We start from the raw sequence: 23291 nt of genomic DNA, 5'->3' as shown, positions 1-23291 counted from the left end.
CAGAAGACACTACGGGCCTGCGGACGGCGAGCAAGGCTAGTTCGCCGCCTGGTCAGAACCAAACCCATGCGTGCGGCTCAAAGAGCATCAGACCACCACAAACAGAGCAGTAGTAGCAGAGGAACGGGGTGGTTTTTAAGTCAGTAATAGTCCCTCTCGGCTAACTAGCCAAAGAAGTTGTTGGACGATTTTCTTCCCTCAACAAAAAGATACAAATAAAACTAGATAGTATACCAATCACTATTTTATTAATGTATTAAAAAAAACAATTAAATACAAGATTGTAATACAAATAAGTACACCAAAATAGTCCTATTACAAAGAGGTGTTTCCTTATACTAATGGCACAACTAATATACATAGAATAATATGTGCTGAGTAAATAATGTTATAACTTTGATAGATATATAAATACCTAGCTAGGATAAAGTTGTTTGTGCTAAATTAATTAGAAATGCCGGTTTACTCACGTAAATATTGAGAAAATACTCACACAATATATTTTTTTAAATGTTTTCCCAAATTGTGATTTTCTCCTGTATCCTGGATGCGTTTACAAACATACAATTTCACATACACATGACACCCAGACCCGGAACAACAATCTGTGGATGACATAAAGGGTTGTTTCATGCGGCAATCGAACCCGCAACACGTTGCGCGGCAACCAGTCGCTCATCCACTGCGCCAGTCAAAATACTAGTTTCCTACAGACTCTGTAGGCGGTCTGAGTAGGATGCGTGACGTCACCGCACCCACACACGCTGCCCATGAGAAAGAGTTTTTGACTTGAAACTAGTAGAGCCTTTCTCAATATTTACCTTAATAAACAGGGTTTTTTTCTTAATTTAGTGTTTCACGATGGTTATTACACAAATATGTGCTGATTTTTCACAAAGTACCTACGGACGGAATTCGTTTTGAACAAAAGTTCTTTACATTATAACATTTAATATAATATTAGAGAAATCTACAATCAACTTCGGATTAGAATTTAATATCGATTTAATTTGATGACTGTATGAAGAAAATAAGTTATAAAATTAGACGTTTGTAAATTAACTAAAAAGTCACGGTTTACTCACGTACATTAATGGAGAAATGCTCTACTAGTTTCGAGTCACAGAGGAACTCTTCATCATGAGCAGCGTGTACAGACTCGACTCAATTGTCCCTCTGTGACTTCGAAACCAGTAGAGCTTTTCTCCATTAATTTACTTGAGTAAACTGTGATTTTTTAGTTAATTTAGTATGTTTCACAATAGTTATTATAAAAATATAGACGTTTGTACAATAATTAATCAATAATTTGATAACATACAATAATAATGGACGGAGTTATTCATAACTTAATTTAAACTAACATTCAGCCTTCTTACACCTTAAAACTACTAAGTTAAATACGCATTTTTAACGATTTTATACCTTGCTTTAAGTACACAAAGCTCAATATGGAATGTATTTAATATTTTATGTGAGATTTTCAATTTTTAATTTATTTACCACTAAGCTGTTTTTTTATATGGAAAGATGCGTGCTATGGATGGCTTCCCTGCTATCGATACATTGCATACTCGAGCTGAGCATCTTCCTCGCACAGATACATAGCTTAGTATCAGTGGAAACGGTCACATAGTTTCACAGCTTAGCTATTACATCTTCGTACATCTCTGGTGGAAAAACACTAATATTACAGGGGCCAGTGCCCCGTGGCCAGTATTGAGCAGTGCGAGAGGGACGGAGCTATACAACCTACATAGTTCCGTCCCTCTCGCACTGCTCAGTGATCGACCATTCTGACACAATTGTAATAGCAGACTAAGGCCCCTGGGGCTATGACAGTTTCTGAATGACGGGGTTTAATACAGCATAATGGCCCCATTGACCTTCTCTTCTAAGGCGGGCGCTATGGTGTCCATGTCTCGGCCATCGGCCATGGCTATCAGAACACAGACATTGTTGACAAATGCTGTTATACTGGCTGCTACCACCAACCTGGAAACACAATTTTGCAATTAACTGCTGCTATTAAGCGTAGCGTGATGTGTTATATTTTATAGTCTACATTATAAATAGGGATGATGACTGGGTCAAAAATAAATTATTACAACTTTCATTACAATAAAATACTCAAAAATAATAACACTCTCATTCATAAATTTGATGAACTACATGATTTTCGATTTTTTCTAGCTAAATTTCTAGAAATAAGTCTACTATTTGACGTCAAAAACGTGAATCAATGACGTCATAATTGAGTATTTCATACAAAGTTCATAGAGAATGACGTTTTTGACGTTTCGAAAAAAGTATTAAATTTGACTAGTAGGAAACATGCCTATTCATTCCAAATTAATTTTTTTTATTGTCTGTCTGTCGGTTTGTTCTGCCTAGTCTTTGAAATGGCTGGCTGATTTTGCCAAGACTTTTATTGAAAAGTTCCAGAAAAATCGGGCCAGCATTTATCTTATTAGCTAGGTAGCTATATAGGCAGGTAGCTAATGTACTAAGGAGTAAGTTTAGCTACTTACATGTATTAAAAAATATACTTTATTTTGTCGGATATTATTATTTTACGCGGACAACAACTAGTACAATATACCTATAGTTAAGTATATGTAAAAAATGTGGCACCTATTAAATGTTACTTATTGAATATTAGCTATTTTACAGTTTGTGAGTAAAATTTCCTCACCAGAAGGACAGTCCAAGGTCGGCAGTATCGTCGGAAGACCAGGTGTTGGCCAGGTCCTCGTCCGACATGACGTTGTGCTGCAGTCTCAGGAAGTATTCCGTCAGCCACACCGCTATTGCACCGAGGCTGAATAGCACTGGAATTGCAGAAAATCTTTATAAGTTGTGTGTCGTGTGAGCTGTGAAGCTATCTTCCGCATACCCAAATCGCCAATTTTATTTTCCTTTTCTTTTTTAGATAAAGACGTTACCCCACTTCAGGATTATCTCCTGTGTCGTGGATACATTAACTATCATGCAATTTCATATACACATAACACCGATACTCGGAACAACTATTTGTAGATCATATAAAAGTTGTTCCGTGCGGGAATTGCACCCGCTACACGTCGCACAGAAGCCAGTTGCCCAGCCTTCAATTAAACGTGCAGTCAAACTCCTCAATAACCAATTAAGGAATAGGTTAGGAATAGTCCAAAATACAGATGTATTAACTGTATTTGTTTGTAAAGAAAATAGTACCTGCTAAAGTAAATAAAATAGTACCTGCTAAAGTAAAGAAAATAGTACCTGCTAAAGAATTACTGATAAGTAGAGGTTTGGGGGAGCAACGCGCCCGCGCAGCCGATCCCAAGGCGGCTAGCACGCATGCGCCGCCCGCTGACAAGACTGACGCCGCTAGCAACGCGGCTGTACCGCACCACGCCCATCTCCGGGCGGGATGTGTACCGGCTTTCACTGAAACATTTATATAATAAACATTAAATAAAAAAAAACACAAACATCGCAGGAACCCACTGCATACAGAGGGCCTAGTACGAGATTATTTTCAGCGCTCTGATTGGTTGGTTTATTAGAGCCGGCCAATCAGAGCGCCGAACGCGCTCTCGTTTCGATTACTTTGAACGTAAAACAAACTCGTACTAAGCCAAATCATACTAAGTGTACTAATTGGCCTGCCCCAATGACCAACCAATCCACATTGAGATTGCAATTGCATTCCCTAGTTACAAGCTTATATAAAAGTGTAAAAGATACTAGTTTATTGGGTCAGTGTAATAAATAAAATGTTTCTTACCACTAAAATCATGAATCCTCCACCCATATGCAGGGTTCAGTTCTTTCCGACCTTCGAAAAGTCCGAAACTGATCCTCCCTTCAGATTCCAATGGATTCGATGTCCTTCGGGCACGCGCATCGATCCAATGCGTAGTCCCCAAAGACGCCACTATCAACGCAATACACAAACACGAACCGAAAAACGTCGCAAAAATCATAGACCGCTTAAACAAATTCAACTTCATTTTGACTATTTTTCACTTTCACTGTCTACGTAGTTCATACAAGAACGGCTAGATGGCGTTATGTCACATTTTTTCACAGACGCGCTCGCTAATTGGTTTGTTTTTATAATATTTTCTAGCTATTCAAGTTGTGAGATTGGCTCCGTGACACGTCCATTGTTAGAGTTATACTGTGCTATCATAACAGTTTCCCTTCGTATCTTCGCTAGAGAAGAAAATCTGAAACAATAAAAGAAAATTGCTTGTATGAATGCTAAGTACATGGATGGATATATTCATTAAAGTGCTATTAAGTAACTGGTGAAGCGGGTTATATAATATTATGTAGTTAGAGTAATTACGTTGAAAAGAAAAAGTAATAAAAAAATGTCTTATAGTAACATAGCATACAGATACAACCAAAATGTAAACATAAATAACATGGGCGAACCTCATACAATTTCTTATTGACGACGAAATATTACCTACATAAAGAGGTGCGGATTTCCGAAAACACTAAAAATAATTGCAAGATAACTACTTTCAAAAAAATCATTTGCGTATATACTTATTGCAGTTACAACTGACTACTACATACCATCGGAAGTAATCATTTTGATACAAAAAAATATCGTACACCTCCTCCTTGCCTTTCTAAAGGAAATGTTCCATAAATAAATCAAAAACCGTTTATCAAAAATAAACACTTCAACAAGCCGGTTTCATGGCAATTGTTTCTGGTATAATCACATAAAAATCTGGATGTTTTTGACTAAGTATTAGACTATCGACCGTAAATTCTTTATAGGTATCAGTGTGTATGCGATTGTAAACAAAAACTAGAATATTGTAATAATTAAATACATATAATAATATATTACTTTTCTATACCTAACTATATAACGGTGAAGTGTTTTTTTGTCAAAAAAAAGCAAATTAAAAAGTCTTCCTGAGGCTACTTAGTGTGTTGAATACCCTAGTCTTTCTTTTTTCTCCTTCAGGAAGAAAAAATATTTTAAGTGTTGGATAGTCCATTTATCAGGGAAGGCCAAAGGCTATAAACCACCACACTTCAATCAATATTACCCTAACAGTGGGTGCGACCGTGCGGAAGTAGCTAGTTATTGCTATTTTTGCACTCAATTAGTTTTGTAGTACTTACGTAGTTACTTGCAAACGCTGAGTTACACATTTGATTGTTCACATAATGATAATAATTACTATAGGGAAGCGACCATCACTCTTAGCAGTTTGTTACATAAAAGTATAGATATGTTAATTATCTTCATACATAACAAAGCTTATGTACAACCTTCAATTGAAAAAGAACCTTAATCGTGCTCTCACGATCTAAAATCGCGTGTCCGGGTCTGATCTGGTGTCATTAAAGCGGTTGAATACAATTTGCGACGAAACTTTCGTTTTATAATCATATTTATACGCTCTGTTAGGTTCCAACTTAAATAATAAATGTTATTTCGGTAATAAATTCTTCAAATTTTAATTCAGCGATGATTTTTTGGTAATAAAGCCTATTGAATTGAATATTGGCCTATTCGTTTGGAAATTACGATTACCTAACTCATTGAAATACAGATAACTAATAACTTAACCTAAATATCTTAGGACAGATGCGAAAATAGACAGATTCAATAAACATTTCAAGTTCGTTGATTTATAAAATCATCTAGACTTGTATATTGCTATTTGTATTCAAGGTTAACATGAGGTAAGTTGACGTAACTTATTGATAAAAACGTGTTAATATTTATATTATTAGTAAAGAATATCTAAGCGACAAGCTATACAAATACACTACTTTGCATCATCACATTATCAGACTATAAGTGGCCACTGCTGACCAAAGCCTCTTCTCACATGGAGAAGGTTTGAGCATTAATCACCATGCTTGCTCAATGCGGATTGGCGATTTCAAACTTATAATTAGAAATTATAAGCCCAGGTTTCCTCACAATGTTTTCCTTCACCGTTTGTCAGTGGCGTCTAAATAATCTTAGAAAGGACATATAACTCGGAAAAAGTCACATTGGTACTTGCCGTTGGTAGGTTTCGAACCCGCACTCACGACATACAATACAAAACTACTTGCACAGCAAAAATGTCGGTGACAAATTCATTTTATTATGTATATATTCAGTAGCCATAAGTATAGATATCACTTCAAACAGTTTCAAATACATAGAATAACTATTTAAATACAACAGCTTCATTGTCACACAATACATTTATTTTCAATTCATTAAACATTCAGAACATCAATGTCCAAATATAATCATGATTCACACGGCATCTATCAATTCTTGTTTGATTTCACAACAAACGATCAACAGTATTTGGGCTACTTTCTATAGACATAAAACTATGATACCCTTTTCATGGAAGGGTCAGCAAACAAGTGAATATATCACCTATCATAAGATGTTAAGTGTGGGGTTTATGGACACCAGGTGTTACAAATGGATAGTTGGCCCAGTTGACGATTAAATTGGGTGAGAATTGAGCTGCCAATTTTGGATGTAGCCAAAAACAAGCGTAAGCGTTTTCACGCCGGTATTCTATGAGGTCGTGGTATCACTCCAGTCGAGCCGACCCATTTGTGCCGAAACATGGCTCTCGCCAGTGATACCCATCTTCAATTTCACCCCATGCATGATGCATAATAATATGGTGCCGATGATTAATACATTTCCACAAGAAAGTCAGGGAAGAGCGACGTACGGTGTTTAATTGGAAATTGATGCTGAAAGGAATGCGTGGAAAAAGCTGTGCCATTGGCTATTCCACATTACGTGTTCGTAGAGAATTCCTTCGATGAAGAAATTGTAAGTGTTTAGTACCGTGAAATATGTTTTAGTGCAGTGATTCGAAACAGAGAGATGTGTTTCATGTTATAGAGATAGTAATTTTATAAGCAAGTCTGTCTCGTTTCATTAATTTGTGATAATGTGCAGTTTTTCTTCTTTTTTATGGTATGACCCGGTAAACGAGAAGTCCGATTGCCTATTGGTATGCAATCGCCGCCACCCATGGACACCCGAAACACCAGAGGCGTTACAAGTGCGTTGCCGGCCTTTTCGGGGTTAGGAATTTAAGGGTTGTTGGGGAATCGGGGATTAGTAGTTTGGGAAGGGGAGTAATTGAGCCTCCGGTAACCTCACACAACGCAAGCGTTGTTTCATGTCAATTTGTAAGGTCGTGGTATTACTCCGGTCGAGCCAGCTCATTCGTGCCGAAGCATGGATCTCCCACACTTGCAGCAAAAGTACCAAGTTCAATTTCCATCAGTTTGAATAATTTGGTTCTGTATATCAAATTCAACCATAGTTCCACAAACCCCTTTTCAAAAACATTTAATCTCTACCTACGTGTACTTAAAACATCACCTTCGCTTCGTCACAACCTACTTTTTCCGTTACCGTTGTTCTAACACGCATTAACAACTATAATAATTCTAAGTAATTATGCAAAGGTATCACCTAATGAATCCTGTCAACCTTGACAGTGGGGCTAACGTAACGGACGTGGAGTAGCCACGCGTCTCGCTCTGCATCGCTGCCCATAAGGTCATTGTTATGAATGTTTTAAACGAATGTGCTGTGACATCACCCATAGCTTACACCGACATACTTACAAGTCTGCCTTGCAAGTCTGTAGTTGCACTTTTTTATTCACATCGCTGTTCGAGTAACAAACAGATAGAAATCTAAGACTATAAATGCCAAAGTTAAAGAGTTTGTGTGTAAGTTTGTGATTCATTAGCGTCAAAACAGTTGAAGGGATCGGGATGAAATTTGGAACAGGAGTAGATTTTGGTGTTGAATAACACATAGACTACTTATCATCCCACGGAAACACGGGCGAAGCCGCTGGCAGTAGCTCTCGTTACATCGAATTGAAACGCAGATGATAGATGTGGCCACGAATTTACTTACACACACCTTAAAGTTAACTGAAACGCAGGTTTTCATTTTTAGAAGACTTAGAAGTACTTATAAAATTAATCAAACACTTTATGAACATTAAACCTGTATTAGCTATTTGTTACAATTTGAAGAGCATCAAGGCTGTTTTATAGTTAGTTATTATCAGTCCAAAAGGTACATATATATTGACGAAACTTTATTTAGTCGGTATGTTAAACGACGACCTTGAACAGAAATTGTCTATTTTTACCATAACAATATATTATACTGACAGCCATTTTATTGATAATGAATTAAAATTGACGTCATATAGGTATAGAACTTACAAAGCATCGTCGAATATAGATTCAGAAGCAATAAACAAATTACTTATTGTTTAAATTCAAATAATGAAACTGTTTTTAAACCCAAACCCAAGCTCTTTGTGAATGTGTCAATTGGGGACACAGACTAGATACTATGACTAAAACACAAAAAGGAAAAAATACATTTAAAGTAACTATATGAAATACAATCATTGTTTATATGATTAAGAATATATATATAGATAAGTAATACAGGGGTAGATTATGATCTGGAACAACACATAGGATACTTTTTATCCCCTAAGCTAGTTTTGTAATAAGTAGTTTTACTTAACATGTTTACGGAGTTTGCAACACTCGTACGATAAATAACCAACAACATTATTGCTTACAATACAGAAATTATAACTACAGGGATTGTAAACGCGATTGGAAGACATGGCAGTAGTACTTAATTAAAAACAGTTTTTTGTACTTCCCCATATGGCCCATGTATCACCACGCATGGCTGATCCCTACAACCGTTTGTTTAAATCCTGTTTGGTCATTTCAATTATTTTATTGGCTATATATAATATTTTAAACGTTTAACCTCTTGATTCCCAGTAACTATATGATACACATTAAAAATACATTGTGTCTCGCTTAGATCTACTTTCGGACCAGGAGTTAAACCAAAATGCTTTAACTTCCGTACTCAGAGATGAGTACGGAATGATTACTTAAACTATTCCTTAGTAACGATTTGGTTCCGAAAACAATTACTAAGCACTGGGTTAAGTCACTATTAAATTGACTCTGAATACGGCGCGGCGGTTTAAGTCCCAAATTCCCAATCCTCAAAACACAAATTTCATAATTGTATGCACACTATCACACTCGCTATATTCCTATGAAACAAATTGCAGTTACATGAAACTTGACCTCCATATTCATTCTAAAACAAACAGAACCAGTATCATATATCACATTGTAATTCTATCAATTTTCGAAACACCTTTATTGACACATGGAGTCGCAACAACCGCGCAAGAGACTTATGTAACTCACTTCGTTAGTATTGTCCATAAAACAATCAGGTTATGGACATATGGCTGCTGCCATTTTTAATCCGATCCTTGCAACACGATCCGGATTATAGTAGCTTTAATGGATCCCACGAAGTATTCAACGAAGCGAGACAGATAGCATAACGAATTGTAACACCTCTAAAATATCGTTGCGAACTTTGAACTGACTTATGCAAGAAAGTTTAAATAAGCGCAGTTCACGACTTGGCTCTTTACTATGTTCATGCCTGATTATTTTTTGTTTACATTTGATGAACTAGGGGTTATTTGCTCTTTATCCGCTAAATAACCCAAAAGATGAAGAAAAGTAAAAACCCCCGAATAACTACACTTGAGTAACACGAGTAGAGTAACACTATTCTCAATTTCTAGCACGACTTTTCTCAGAACTATTTCAACGCAACCCACCACAAAAATTCACTTCACTCAAGGACGTTGGTCACGCAAATCGCAGATGGACAAGTGACCGCATAGCCAATCTTCACATACCAATGACGCGTTTCTTGTTTCATTGAATTTTGTGATCACATTTGATTGTTATGTTCATCACTGTCTGCATTTAATTCCGTTTTTCCGAATACCCAATTATTTAGGGTAGAATTATGTTCTCCAATTCTGTCAAGTTTAAAGTTTATGTAACTATTGCAGATGACAACTGTCAGTAGCAATATTATTTCGATCACACACCAATTTTCTCAATATTTTCAACCGCCAAAAATATTCTGCTGTTCTCCAGTAACCTTTCGTTGTTTGTAATGTCCTCAGTTTTTATTATCGGCACATTTTATTATGCAGTCTATATTACAATTGCATTTAAGTGACTTTTAATTTTAAGACAGTGTTTAATCAATGACCTTCAGTTTTTTCGTTCAAAAAGGCAGCTCGAATGACGCGTATGACTAAAATTACATGCAGTTTTCCTGGTAGCTAGATATCGTTTACATTGCGGAAGAAATGTGTAGAGACAGTTTCCTTATATGTTGTGCAGTGTCTAGTTTCTCATGCTACTAGTACTCTTTATTAGGGCAGACCCTATAGTCTTCTATTTGTAAAACTTTTTATTAGAATCAATACGATTTTTCAAGGTTATACAATACTTTAGGCCTTATTACGGCTCTTCACTTTAAGTAATATTAACAAAAACCAATCGAAACTTCCTTAAAATTGTATTAAAATTCGGCCATGATACAAGAGAACGTTGTAAAGAAAAGGCGCTCTTCTATAAAACCCCAAATATATTTGGCCATCAAGCCGTCCTCTGACCATAGGTACACATATTGTTGTGTATGATAGACTAAATTGTTTGGACAACCGACCGTCAATACTCCGTACACATATTCATGTATTGTATCATGTGTGTTTCATAATGAGTGACCTTCTAATCTATCAAACAATACGTATTGGGATCCCTACTATTGTTTGTAGCTATTACTGCAACTATTATGACCCTTAAAAGCTACAGCACAACTAACTATAGTAGTTAATTACTTTTCCGCTGTTTCGGAATTATAACTATAAGTAGGTATTTTATTGTTATTGGAGTTTTTTGAGTAGGTAATGGCTTACGAATGAGCACCATAGATAGTTGTTTTTAATTCAGTTATGAACTTGCTTGCTAAGTCTGTGTCAAGAACAATTTCACATTTTAAAGTATTTTAAATTAACTTGCATTTGAGATTGGTCAGAAATAAATTGCTTAAAACGAGCACTTAGAAGGAAGCAATAATTACTAAGATATTTCACCTGTTAGACCGCCAACTTAAGACTGTTAGGTAACAGTTTCCTCAATCATATTACTTCACCGTCATTCACTGTTGCAACACCATTTCCTAGGGTGCTTTTCTCGATCCGCATTTCCTTACTTCTTCAAACACAAGTCATTGTTAGTCCGTCCAAGCCTTCTTTGTTCACTCAGTCATGCTTTCTGTTAATTTATTGTATAACTGGTCATAACCAGTTAATTATTCACAGTGAGTTAACAGTTCTCATAGTAGTTAAACATCGGTTTACGGTTAACGTGGCCGTTCAATTGTTCGCCGCGCCACAACTGAGTTAAACTCCGCTTTGAATTGGGTAAAATGCTTTTAGATAGTTGCACGTTTTAAGGGCTATCATTTGATTATGACATTGTTTGTTAGTTTGGAGTTTTCTCGTGTTTATTTGCTTTTGAAATATAGATATTCAGTAGTAGGTTTTGAACATCTTTAGACATCTAGTTCAAGTGAAAAATAAACAACCAAAATTGCACATTGAAGTTACAAAACGGTTTTACATCAATAAGGAATCTTTTACTAAGGTGAATGTACCCACAGAAGACTTTAGCAATACTTCCAATCAAGAACTAGACCTAACGATCCGCATAGATGAAGATATGAATAAATGTACAAATAAACATATATTAAACGTTTTGTTCCGTTCAACAGCAATCCATTAACCTAAATTAACTCAAGATTCTAACTAGTCCGACATGATAATCCGCTCTCATTGTTTTTACTTCATTCATTGACTCGACTTCGTTCAACCTGCTTCGCGATCTGCGTGGAACGGGTTGATTCACGATCCGCTTACTCAAGGCAAAGTTTATTGTAAACAAATAGGTATAGTTACAACTATAATCATCCTGCTTTTATTTGTATAGTATTGTTTTGTCATCTGTAATACTCTGTTGCCATTTGTCCAATCAATATCATCAACAGTTCAAGACAATGTTCTTCTTAAATGAGTTTCTGTAGTAGAATTGAATCTGACCACACATTGAAGAACTAAGTAAAGATTCCGTAGGATTCTTTGATCTAGAAACCTCCATATTTCTTTTATATTTCTCTGCTAATCACGGTCTCTTATCATTCAGTCGTGCATTGTATTTTTCTCTGCACAGTTTCGTTTAGTTATTTTTCCTTCTTTTATTTAAAGACCATTTTATTATAAAATGTTTTCTTTAACAAGAACAAAATATCTACACCCAATTGCAAATTAACTATTTAAGTATTCTAAAACGGTTGAACGATTGTAATCTATACAAACAACGGTTGTGCACAGAAACTTAAACCAGTAATCGCTTACATAATACCCGCGTTTACCTCATTACACCTTATCCACGTTCATTGAAATTGAGTGAAAACATCGTGATCCGACGTTTTACATTTAATGAGCGGACCAGAGAGTAATTCGAAAGTGTCGCTGTATTTTCTAAATGATTGCTCGGAGTATTTGCAGTACTCAGTACTATAATTTCTTTTATGTCCATGGTTAGCGCAAAAAATGACACTACCAAGACTTCCGTATGGAGTATCTCTTACGGTTATGAATGGTCGTTAATTTTAATTATAGTTATGTTTTAGCCGCTTGGGTATGCGTGCGTTCAGTAGTAATGATCAGTATTTTCTATTTCTGTTTTAAGTGATTGCCTAGTGATATTTTAATGGCCTTCTGGTGTAAGTTTTTTTAAAGAATATTCTCTTCTTTTTTGTCATCTTCTATTAGTTAATTACCTAGATTTTGTTTTAGTTGAGGCTCAAAATTTTAGTTCAAGTTTAGTATTTCTTAATAAAAGTTTCAGTCACTATCTTACACTTATTACATCCAGATCTTAACTTTTCGGCCTTCATTGCAGCCGTATTCTGGCTAAATACATCTCTGGTCTAAGTAATTGTGTTCAAATGGAGCAATCCATTTGTTCTTGGGGCAGCGCATGTCTGCAATTTTTAAATTGACGTGTGATTTTCTCACGATATTCCTCCATCTTGAGATGATATCCGAATGAAATAGTTTGCTAAGATCCCAGGCTGATAAGGGTGGATAAAACGTTGTAAATTCAGTTTCATTTAAGACCTAAGTCAACAAATATTTATAAACCATCTTTACGTCTACTTCCAGCAATACATTTTGAATTAGATGCATATAAGATTCAAGGAGTTCTCGAATCTTTGCAGGTCTTATTAGATTTAGATTTCAGCCATGATCGTCCCACAGCAGGGTAAAGGGCTCCGTACCCTCCTTCCACCTCCTCTCTGTTTAAAGCTTTTTGTAGGTCTTATTACATCTAGTTTATTTAAAGTTACTTATCTTCTTCACCTTTTGTATTTTTGTTTGCCCTTTTTGTTAAAGCTTCGAAGTAACTAATTAGTATAATTAACGTAGGTGAGAAAAGGCGGTCACTCTACAGCATACCGTTCCTGCAAATTTCTATCCACCTTTTTGTTACAATGTAGGTCTATACTGACTAACTTCAGTTATCATACTTCTGCTAATTCACTTGACCGATTTCATTCTTCACTGAGAAAAAAATACAAAACCTCAAACGTTAACAATAACGTATACGTAATCTGGTGTTTAACTAACGTTTAAGTTACGAAATAGGAAAAAAGATAAAGAAATTAGCCCGGTTTGTGGACAAAACCGGTGCGCTGAGTGTGACGGATTCTTGCTAGTAAACAATGGTAATGGTTTGCACAGTTTCAAACAATGCAACCATTAAATTCTAGTTGTTTTAAATTTCATTTTTTTGATAGAAGTCAGGACATTTTGGTCTTTATTGCAAAGAACTTAACACTCAGGTTGTAGTAGGTATAGTACTTTATTGGTCTTACGCAAGGGGATGATTCTTTCTACTTATAGTTACTAACTTGCAGACCTAGTAAAAAAAAGTTGACGGTCCCGCCAATTAATAGGTGTTTGAATTACGCTAAATAAGTGTTGGTAGCAATGTAAAAAATATTTTTATTATGTTGGTAACACTGCTGTCATGGAGGTTCTGAGGTGTTCTGTGTAAAATCCTTTGCTTACATTATAATAAATAGTCTTGAAGTTAAAACAGTTGTTGTGCTTTATTTTCTTCAGGTTATGGGCCCAGGCACATAATCCTGACTGGAAAATATAAAAGACAACAAAACTAAAATTTGTTTTCGTCATAAAATATACTGCGGGTTGTTGAGGTTAGAAACCGGCGGGAAAACTTGCGAGCGTGTGAAGCAAGCAAGGGCGGGACGACGAAAAGATGGAAGACGACAATAGTTTTAGAATCCAGACGCACATAAAGCTCGAAGGAACATCCAATTGGAATATTTGGAAATTCCAAACCATCGTTTTATTACGGAGTCAAGGCTTGTTAGAAGTGACAGACGGGAGCAGTGTGAAACCAGAGGCGTCGGTTGAGAAAGCTGCATGGGAAAAGAAAGACGCGAAGGCTCAGTCATGGCTTGTTACGAGAATGTCAGAAAGCGTGATGATGCATATTATAACATGTACTACGTCTGCGGAAATGTGGAGGAAACTTGCGAGTGTGTATGAGCAAAAATCTGAAACTAGTATCCATATTATACAACAACGTTTTTTCCAATATAAGTACGAGGAGGGCACCGCGATGTCTACATTCCTATCAAAAATAGAGGAATTAAGAAACCAGCTCAAACAGATGGGAGAAGATATTTCAGAAAAATTTGTCATAACGAAAGTGCTAATGTCACTCCCAGATACCTACAAGCATTTTGTGTCGGCGTGGGAGTCCGCGCCGGACGACAAACAAACGCTGGATAATCTCGTCGCGAGATTATTGATAGAAGAGGAACGTATTATCGAAAAAGAGCCTCAAAACTCGTCTGCATCGGCGTTTGTAGCTAAGAAAAACGTAAAATGTTTCAAGTGCAATAAGTTAGGACATTATCAAAGTGAGTGTAATCAAAACAAGGGTTCGGGACATGACAATAGAACGATTAAAAGGTGTTATTACTGCAAGAAAACGGGACATACTAAAAGTGAGTGTTATTTCAAGAAAAATAAGGAAAAAGACAGCAAAAGTAACGCATTTGTGGTCATGAATTTAGATAGACATGTTCAACAATCTCAGTGGTTAGTGGACTCGGGCGCTAGTCAACATATGTGCCGTGATCGGAACTTATTTACAACATATTTATCGTCGAACAATAAAACAGTGATAGTCGGAAATGGTGAGGAAATTAGTGCGCTCGGGTGCGGACAGGTGGCGCTACAGGTCTATGATGGCTGCGAATGGGTGAACACAACCATAGACAATGTACTATTTGTTCCAAAATTAAAAACCAATTTGTTTTCTGTTAAATGCGCGACAGAAAGAGGTTATGTTGTGAAAATGGACAATAACTTGTGTAAATTTTACAAGGAAAATACAGTGTGTGCCGTAGCGAGTCGTAACGGCGATATGTACTATATGGAAGTTCGTTACAAATATGAGATGGCGAATACGACTGAAGTGAAATCTGGACTTAAAGAGTGGCACGAGAAACTTGCTCATCAAAACTTACAATATGTGAGGGAGGTGCTTAAAAATAATAACATTGAAGTGAAAGACTTGGATTTTAAGTGTGAAAGTTGCTTGGAGGGCAAAATTCATCGATTGCCTTTCAGTGCAAGTGAAAATAAAACGAGTAAGCCGTGTGAGTTGATACACGCGGATACGTGCGGACCCATGGAGGTGCCGTCCGTGGGAGGTTCGAGATACTTTCTTATACTGAAAGATGACTACTCAAACTACAGGTCAGTGTACTTTGTTAAAAGAAAAGATGAAGTGAAGAAATGTATTGAAAACTTTGTGTACAAGGCTGAAAATGTAACCAAAAACAAAGTACTGTGTTTTAGAAGTGATAATGGCTTAGAGTTTGTGAACAAAGAAGTTCAAAATCTGTTCGAAAAACGTGGAATAACTCATCAAACCACGGTGCCATATACACCTGAACAAAATGGCAAAGCAGAGCGAGAGAATCGAACTCTAATTGAATCAGCACGTACAATGTTGTGTGCAGCAGGTCTACCGAAGAAGCTGTGGGCAGAAGCTGTTCATACTGCAGCTTATGTACTGAACAGAACTAGTAAGAGCAACGAAACCGGAAAAACCCCATATGAAACGTGGACAGGCAAACAATTTGACATAACGGGTCTTAAAATATTTGGAAATCCTGTTTATGTCCATGTTCCAAAAGAGAAGAGGAGAAAATGGGACCCGAAAGGAGAGAAGGGAATTATGGTCGGCTATGGTGAAGATGTCAAGGGCTACAGGATATTTTTCTCAGAAAAGAACAGTGTTGAAGTGAAAAGAGACATTGTATTTCTAAAAAAGGTGAAGAACAGAATGAGCAGTTAGTCATACTGGATAATACTATGAAAGAAAATGATGACACTAGTCAAGAGCATCCTAGTGACAGAGAGGAGATGACTAAAGATAAAGAAAAAAGGATGGAGAAAGAGAAGGAAGTACACCCTGAAGAGGAAGGAGAAACCTCAAATGTGTCTAGCGACTGTGATAGTGTCTACATACCATGTTCCAGTGATGAAGATTCCAGCTATGATGATAATGAAGTGGTACCGAAACGTGTAATGAGTACTCGAACTAGGAAACAAACTTCATTCTACAACTGTCATCATGTTAATGTCGAGGGAAATGAACCAAAGACTTACCGAGATGCCATGCAACGAAACGACGCGAATAAATGGCAGGAGGCAATTCAGAGTGAATTAAAAACCCTAAAAGAAAATAATACTTGGACTTTTTGTGAACAGCCTGTAACTAAAAAAACCGTAAGTAGTAAGTGGGTATTTAAAATAAAAAAATCTAATAATAATGTACAGTATAAAGCTAGATTAGTGGCAAGAGGTTTTGAGCAGTGTGACACGATGAACTTATGTGATATATATGCACCAGTAACAAAGATGACAACTTTTAGGTTATTTGTTTGTATAGCAACAAAGTTAAATTTACCAATTTGGCAAATGGATGTTACAGGAGCCTTCCTTTATGGAGATATTGATGAAAATGTATATTTAGAATTGCCAGAAGGTGCATATTGTGGTGATAAAAAGATAGTTAAGTTAAATAAATCTTTGTATGGGTTAAAAAAATCACCTAAGTATTGGAATGACAAGTTTAATTCAGTAGTTATAAAACAAGGTTTTGTAAAATCAAAAAGTGATCCTTGTCTGTACACAAAATGTGAAGGCAGTGCTAGTACATATGTTTTATTGTATGTCGATGATTTACTAATATTTGGTAATAATGAAAAGCAAATATGTGACCATAAGTCGTTACTGAATAATGAATTTAAAATGAAGGATTTGGGCTTAGTTTCAAATTTCTTAGGTATTCATGTAAAACAAGATTTAGATACAGGTATTACTGAATTAAATCAAAAGAAATATTTAGAAAATGTATTACAAAAATTTGATATGCAAAATTGTAAAGAAATATGTACACCAATGGATCTGAATTTTAACACTAAAATATTAGAAGGAAAGAATGAGTCTGTAATTGATAAAAACATAGAAAATAAATGTAGACAAATGATAGGTTGCTTGTCTTATGCAGTGTTAGGAACAAGGCCTGATTTGTGTGTTGCTGTGTCAATTTTAAGCAGGTACCAAAATAATGCAAATAACACATTATTAACTGCATTAAAGAGAGTTCTGAGATCGACACGTCCTAAGTATAAGTAAGTAACTGAAAAAGTTAAATTTTACAGGAGAGCGAATTTAAGATTGCAAAAATTATAAATTGTCATATCTTTGTCATTTTAAGGATTTATGGTTTGAAATTTGGTAACTGAGTTTAAAATTAAGTACAGTTTATGTTTACAAGGAAATTTTGTTTGTAAAGGTTTATGGTTTTGTTTTATAACACATAGATAATTTTACTCCGGTCTTAGAATGTATCAAAATACTCTAACTGCCACATCCACACTTTTTCAATGGAATATTTATCGAATATTTTACGCGATATCCATGGAATAAGTAGTTAAGTGCCTAGATACATTTTACAATTAAAATTGAATCCAGTGTATAAATGTGTAACTACGTAGATACATACTTATGCACCGGGAATGGCTAAAATTCCATAATAATTATCATTAGGACTTACCTTGTCTAGGTGACGAATAAATCTCATTTGGTGGTGACATGGTGAGATTCTGTCGCCTTTTAATTGCATTTTGCTTTAACGATACTAAGAATTTATAGCGTTCACTATATTAATAAAATATAACGCACCGCTCGCGCGTGCCGCTCGCTGTTACCGCGAAGAACTGAGCGAGCGGCACATGCCCGCACCCCGCGTCTCGATCCCCCGCGTACTACTATTTAACTGGAACTTCCATATTTGTACGTTGTATTTATTTCCTAGCTAATTCAGATAAATACTTATGCGTCTGAAAAAAAACCATGTTCGGCTGTTACAATTTTTTTGATATTTTTTTATTGGATAGATACAGGTACGTTGAAGCTAAAAATGCAATAAAAACCATTTCGTGTATCTGGCAGATACATACTTATACTTAGCGGGTGTCGAGATATGTAAAATACACTATTAATTATAAACTTGTTTACAAATGTAATAGCAATTTATTATTGGGATATTGTGATGCTAATTGGGGAGGAGACTTGAAAGATAGAAGGTCGACAACTGGTTATTGTTTTATGTTTGCAGATTGCTTAATTTCATGGTCTTCTAAGAAACAAACCAGTGTCAGTCTGTCTTCTACCGAGTCCGAGTACATAGCAATTAGTATAGCTGCAAGTGAGGCATGTTGGCTAATAAATTTGCTCAAAGATTTTAATATTGTTGAAGTGTGTCCTGTCACAATGTATTGTGATAATCAGAGTGCTATTATGGTAGCAAATACTGAAAGTGTTAAGAGGTTAAAACACATTGATATAAGATTCCATTATATTAAGGAATTAATTAAAAATGGTAAATTAATTTTAAAATATATTAAAACTGAGGATCAAACTGCAGATATGTTCACTAAAGCATTAAATAAAAATTTATTGTTAAGATTTATTAAAAACTGTGGTTTGTATGAATAAGTTTTTTGTTTTAGTAAATATAATTATCTGACTGTAAGGGTCTGTTTTTGTTTTTATGTTTGGATTTATTACATTGAAAGGGGGTGTTGGTAGCAATGTAAAAAATATTTTTATTATGTTGGTAACACTGCTGTCATGGAGGTTCTGAGGTGTTCTGTGTAAAATCCTTTGCTTACATTATAATAAATAGTCTTGAAGTTAAAACAGTTGTTGTGCTTTATTTTCTTCAATAAACTTCTAAAGGTAGGTTTTAAATAGGTAGGTAACTATGCTTAAAGGCCTGTTTCACAATATCCGGATAAATTTGAATTATTGACTTAATACGTATAAACTATCTAAGCTTATCCGGTACTTATATTTATATGAAGGTGGTAAAACAGGCGTTAAGTCTCATTGCACAAATCAACTATAATGATGTAGGTACCGAGATCTCAAAACCTGTTCACCCATTTATCCTCTTGTATTACTAAAGATTTTAAAAGTAGTCAATTAGTCATGTTAGCTCCTTCAATGACGGTCACTTAGGTAGGTAGGTAATCAAAAACGTACCTACATTCAAAGGCGTTAGGTCACAAATGACATTTGTCTCGTTTTTATAAGTTTCTGAGTAATTTTGAATATTAAAGACGGACGGCACGTTTCATAGTTCGGTTGCCTTTTTTTTTTTTTTTTTTTTGATGACGGGGCGAAACCTTCAAAAGGCGCCTAGCTTTTTGGGGAGAAAGACTAGGGAGTGTGGGATTTTTACCACCTGTATGGGGCACCGGGTCCTCTTAATAGACCTGCTCCGGAGCCCCATGGTGCAACGCCTGTTACGGCACATCCCTAGGGAGACGTGTGTCTCCCATTAGCCTCGCTGTGCAAGTTACACGGCAGCACGTGACCACTGTGCCGCCGTCTTCCCTGAGGTCGCTAGATGGGCACCTAGAGTCCCCACTCTACGCACCCGCGGCCCCAAAGGTCCGCCTGCAGTTGACGCAGGCGGGATTAGGCGTCAAGGCGGTTGCCTCCTCGACGCCTTCTATGAGCAGGATCGGCCCTCTCACGATCCCGCTCAGCAGCCTCCTTTTGGGACATTACAGTCTCACAAAAGGAGGCCACCTCCCTCCAGTTTTCTGTATCTGCCAGCATAGCCTCTACTACTGCTGGCAGAGACAGATCTCGCCCGATCTTGGTAACCAGGACATAGTTCGGTTGCCTAGAAACTTTTAAACTAACGCAGCCGAAGTAGAGGGCTAAGGAATTTCTTTAGGTAATGACCGTATTCTCGTAAAGTTCAAAGGGGATAGTCCACGTTTTTTTACGCTAGCGCAATCAAAACGTTACCGCGTTTAGCCCTCTGATTGGTTGGTTAATTAGGGCTGGCTAATCAGTGCACCGAACGTCATAAACGTGTCGATCGCGTTAACGTACGCAAAACAAATTGCACTAGGCCCTCTAAAGTCGTATTAGAAAACGTATTTTACATAACTACAGTATTCTAGGTAAGACTGTATGATCTTGACATGTCTATACGCAGTCTGCGTTCAAAACAATGAAAGGAAAACAAAATATTCTCAAGGAAATCCACTATAGATACTGATACCAAGATACATAATTACATACCTATCTACTAGGTAATTAATTGTTGTTTGTGACTCGTATGTGTTACCTTCTGAATGTCATTTGACACTTTTAAAATGCAACTTACCTACCTATAGATTGGATTGGCAATGGCAACATATAAGCTAAATGAAGGTTTTATTTTGCAACACATGTGAGAATAGGTAACTATTTTATTGATTTGGATTGAAACAAAATGGATTGATGAGAGCAGAGATGTAACCTTGTCAATCAGACCATTTTGTGTCATATGGATCTGCCAATCTCAAGGAAACTTTTTTAAGGAGAGGAAATCATCAAATGACTTCTCCTGCTTTGGGTAAGACGAGAGGTAGTGTCAGATTCTTATTGACTAAAAACCACCCAATTCCTACTTCTATTTTGAGTCAGGGCTATGGTAGCCTTGCAGGCTGGCTAGGCAACATATTGTTTGGTTAAAAGCTAAATAGGTAGTAATCATTAAGTTAGATGGTACAAAATAATTGAACAGTTATAACTGCAGAACTGTTTACACAATGAAGGAAAAACGGTGTGAAATTAATTAATAAAATTAGATATTATGTACTAAATTAACACCATAAAATTCAGCCCTTACTCATTTATGATGCAAAGCTAGAAAGTAGAAAGTGGTACATTCTTACACTTAGATGAACATACACACCCATATTAAATGCTTTGCATAAAAACATTAAAAACTTAACTACCTAAGTAGATATTATCTAAATATTTTTGTAAATAAATAGATACCTAACTGTTTTATAAATCTTAATTTGGTGTTATTTTAAGTTATTTTTTGGTTGTCATCTCCAATAATTTGAATTGAATGTTTATTGTAAATTGAAGTAGTTAAACTAAAACAGTGATATTTAGGTAGTTAGATTTATAAATCTTGATTTTGGTTTTATTTAAAGTAATTTGTTAGTTGTCATCTCCAATATTTTTTATTGAATGGCTATTATAAATTGAAACAAACTTTGTTTTAAATTTTTTTTGGATGATGATTAAGAAGTATGACCAGCATTATGTTAGTTATGTCTCCAGCTTGTGATACATACTAATGTAACAATATAACTATTTGATAGACATATTTCATTCCATTTATAAAATAACTACTAGCAGTGCCCAGTGAAACTTTATTTCGCATTGGAATTTTTTCTGTCAATAATTGTTATTGTTTATCTTTCATAAGAACCTTCACCTAGTAAGCATTCTTGCTTTCCCAATTTATGATAGAGCAAAAATGTTATACAAATTGATGTGTAGACAAAAAGTTTGCAGACTATATATACTATTTAGACCATTGGTAGCTATTTAGTTGGCAGTCTCTGAGAGACAAAGTCCTTTAATAAATAAAAAATATCCTATTGGTAGGAGAACAAACTAAACAAAAAAAGAAACAACAAAATCCAATTAGTTAGTTGTTCATTCACTTCTATATTAGTTATAGAAGATAAGCTAGCTACTCTTATGTAGCTTCACCCACTACTTGGTTCCAATTAGTTTTATATACTATAAACTTCCATGATAAATGGACCATGTGGAACAACAATAATATTCCAAATGGTATCAGTAGTCTCTTAAGGATATTTTTTGTTGTTTTATTTACAACATAAATTACTATTCTGTGTCCATTGTAATTTAAACAAAAAATTCTGGTCTATTACCAGAAATTAAGACAATATTTAGGAAAATAGACCAAAAGTATTGGTTAATATTAATTTTCGAATAAAAAAAATTACTTAACAATATTACAAGTTGAGAAACAGTCGTCTTATACAAAGATTATTATAACATAGGCTTATAAAACAAAGTTAAACGTAATAGCTATCTCCAAAACTAATTATTTAGTAACACTTTCTCGCAAATTAATGAAATCAGTTAACAAATTACCAACTTACTAGATCACGATATTCTCACTCCGGAATAGTTGTTTTTTAGGGATATAGGGCCACATATTTACAAAGAATATTATTAATTATAGATTCAAAGTTGTTATCCTTACCGTTTCAACACGGCCTTGTTTCATAAACTTTCAACTAAAGGATGTAAACTTGTTGACACCAAAAAATCAAAGTTTCTTCAAACACTACACGGCGACCAATTCCGAATTAATATTACACAGCCGAATATTTTAAGTACACACTTCTTAATTAACGATTTGATTATTTAACTTTGTGACGTTTCTTTTACATTAAAGTTTGAAAAATAAACTTTTTTTGTATAATTTTCGGATTTCTCGTGCGTGCGTCAACCACTGCGTTCGGAAAGTTACTCAACTTACCAGCCAATAAAAATCAAGCCAACTCAATCGGACCACAGATTAAATACTGCCTCTTTTCTAACTGGCAACATTCGAAATGTTGTTTTTACGGGATTTTGAACTTTCCATTTATTTTAATTTGTAATTGACCTCTCTCGATGACGCTAGACAATTTTTGGAGGGCGAAAACTTTTAAGGACTCCTCTAGTTTATACGTATTGTATGGAGATAGGTACTGTAATACCATCACCAATAGGTGCTAAGTATAATATATCGTAGCGTACCTTCGCGGAGCCCCGTATAGTTTG

General features: G+C 35.6%; 2 protein-coding genes across 3 annotated transcripts in view; both read right to left on the bottom strand.

Moving 5' to 3' along the window:
* Positions 1-23291, bottom strand: part of LOC126911326 (uncharacterized) — a 502576-nt gene that overhangs the window by 108926 nt on the left and 370359 nt on the right. The gene's annotated exons all lie outside the window — the stretch shown is intronic.
* LOC118270570 (uncharacterized) lies at positions 230-23007 on the bottom strand. Its single transcript, XM_035586192.2, has 5 exons — positions 22726-23007; positions 3773-4217; positions 3265-3432; positions 2696-2831; positions 230-1995 (listed from the first exon to the last, which is right to left on the bottom strand). The coding sequence occupies exons 2-5, from the start codon at positions 3996-3998 to the stop codon at positions 1860-1862; spliced, it is 666 nt and encodes a 221-aa protein (XP_035442085.1). The 5' UTR covers positions 3999-4217; positions 22726-23007; the 3' UTR covers positions 230-1859.

This window comes from Spodoptera frugiperda, chromosome 13, assembly GCF_023101765.2.
Source record: "Spodoptera frugiperda isolate SF20-4 chromosome 13, AGI-APGP_CSIRO_Sfru_2.0, whole genome shotgun sequence".
In the NCBI taxonomy this organism is placed as follows: domain Eukaryota; kingdom Metazoa; phylum Arthropoda; class Insecta; order Lepidoptera; family Noctuidae; genus Spodoptera; species Spodoptera frugiperda.
The sequence above is the reverse complement of the archived record's forward strand: the minus strand, read 5'-3'. Positions and strand labels throughout refer to the sequence as shown.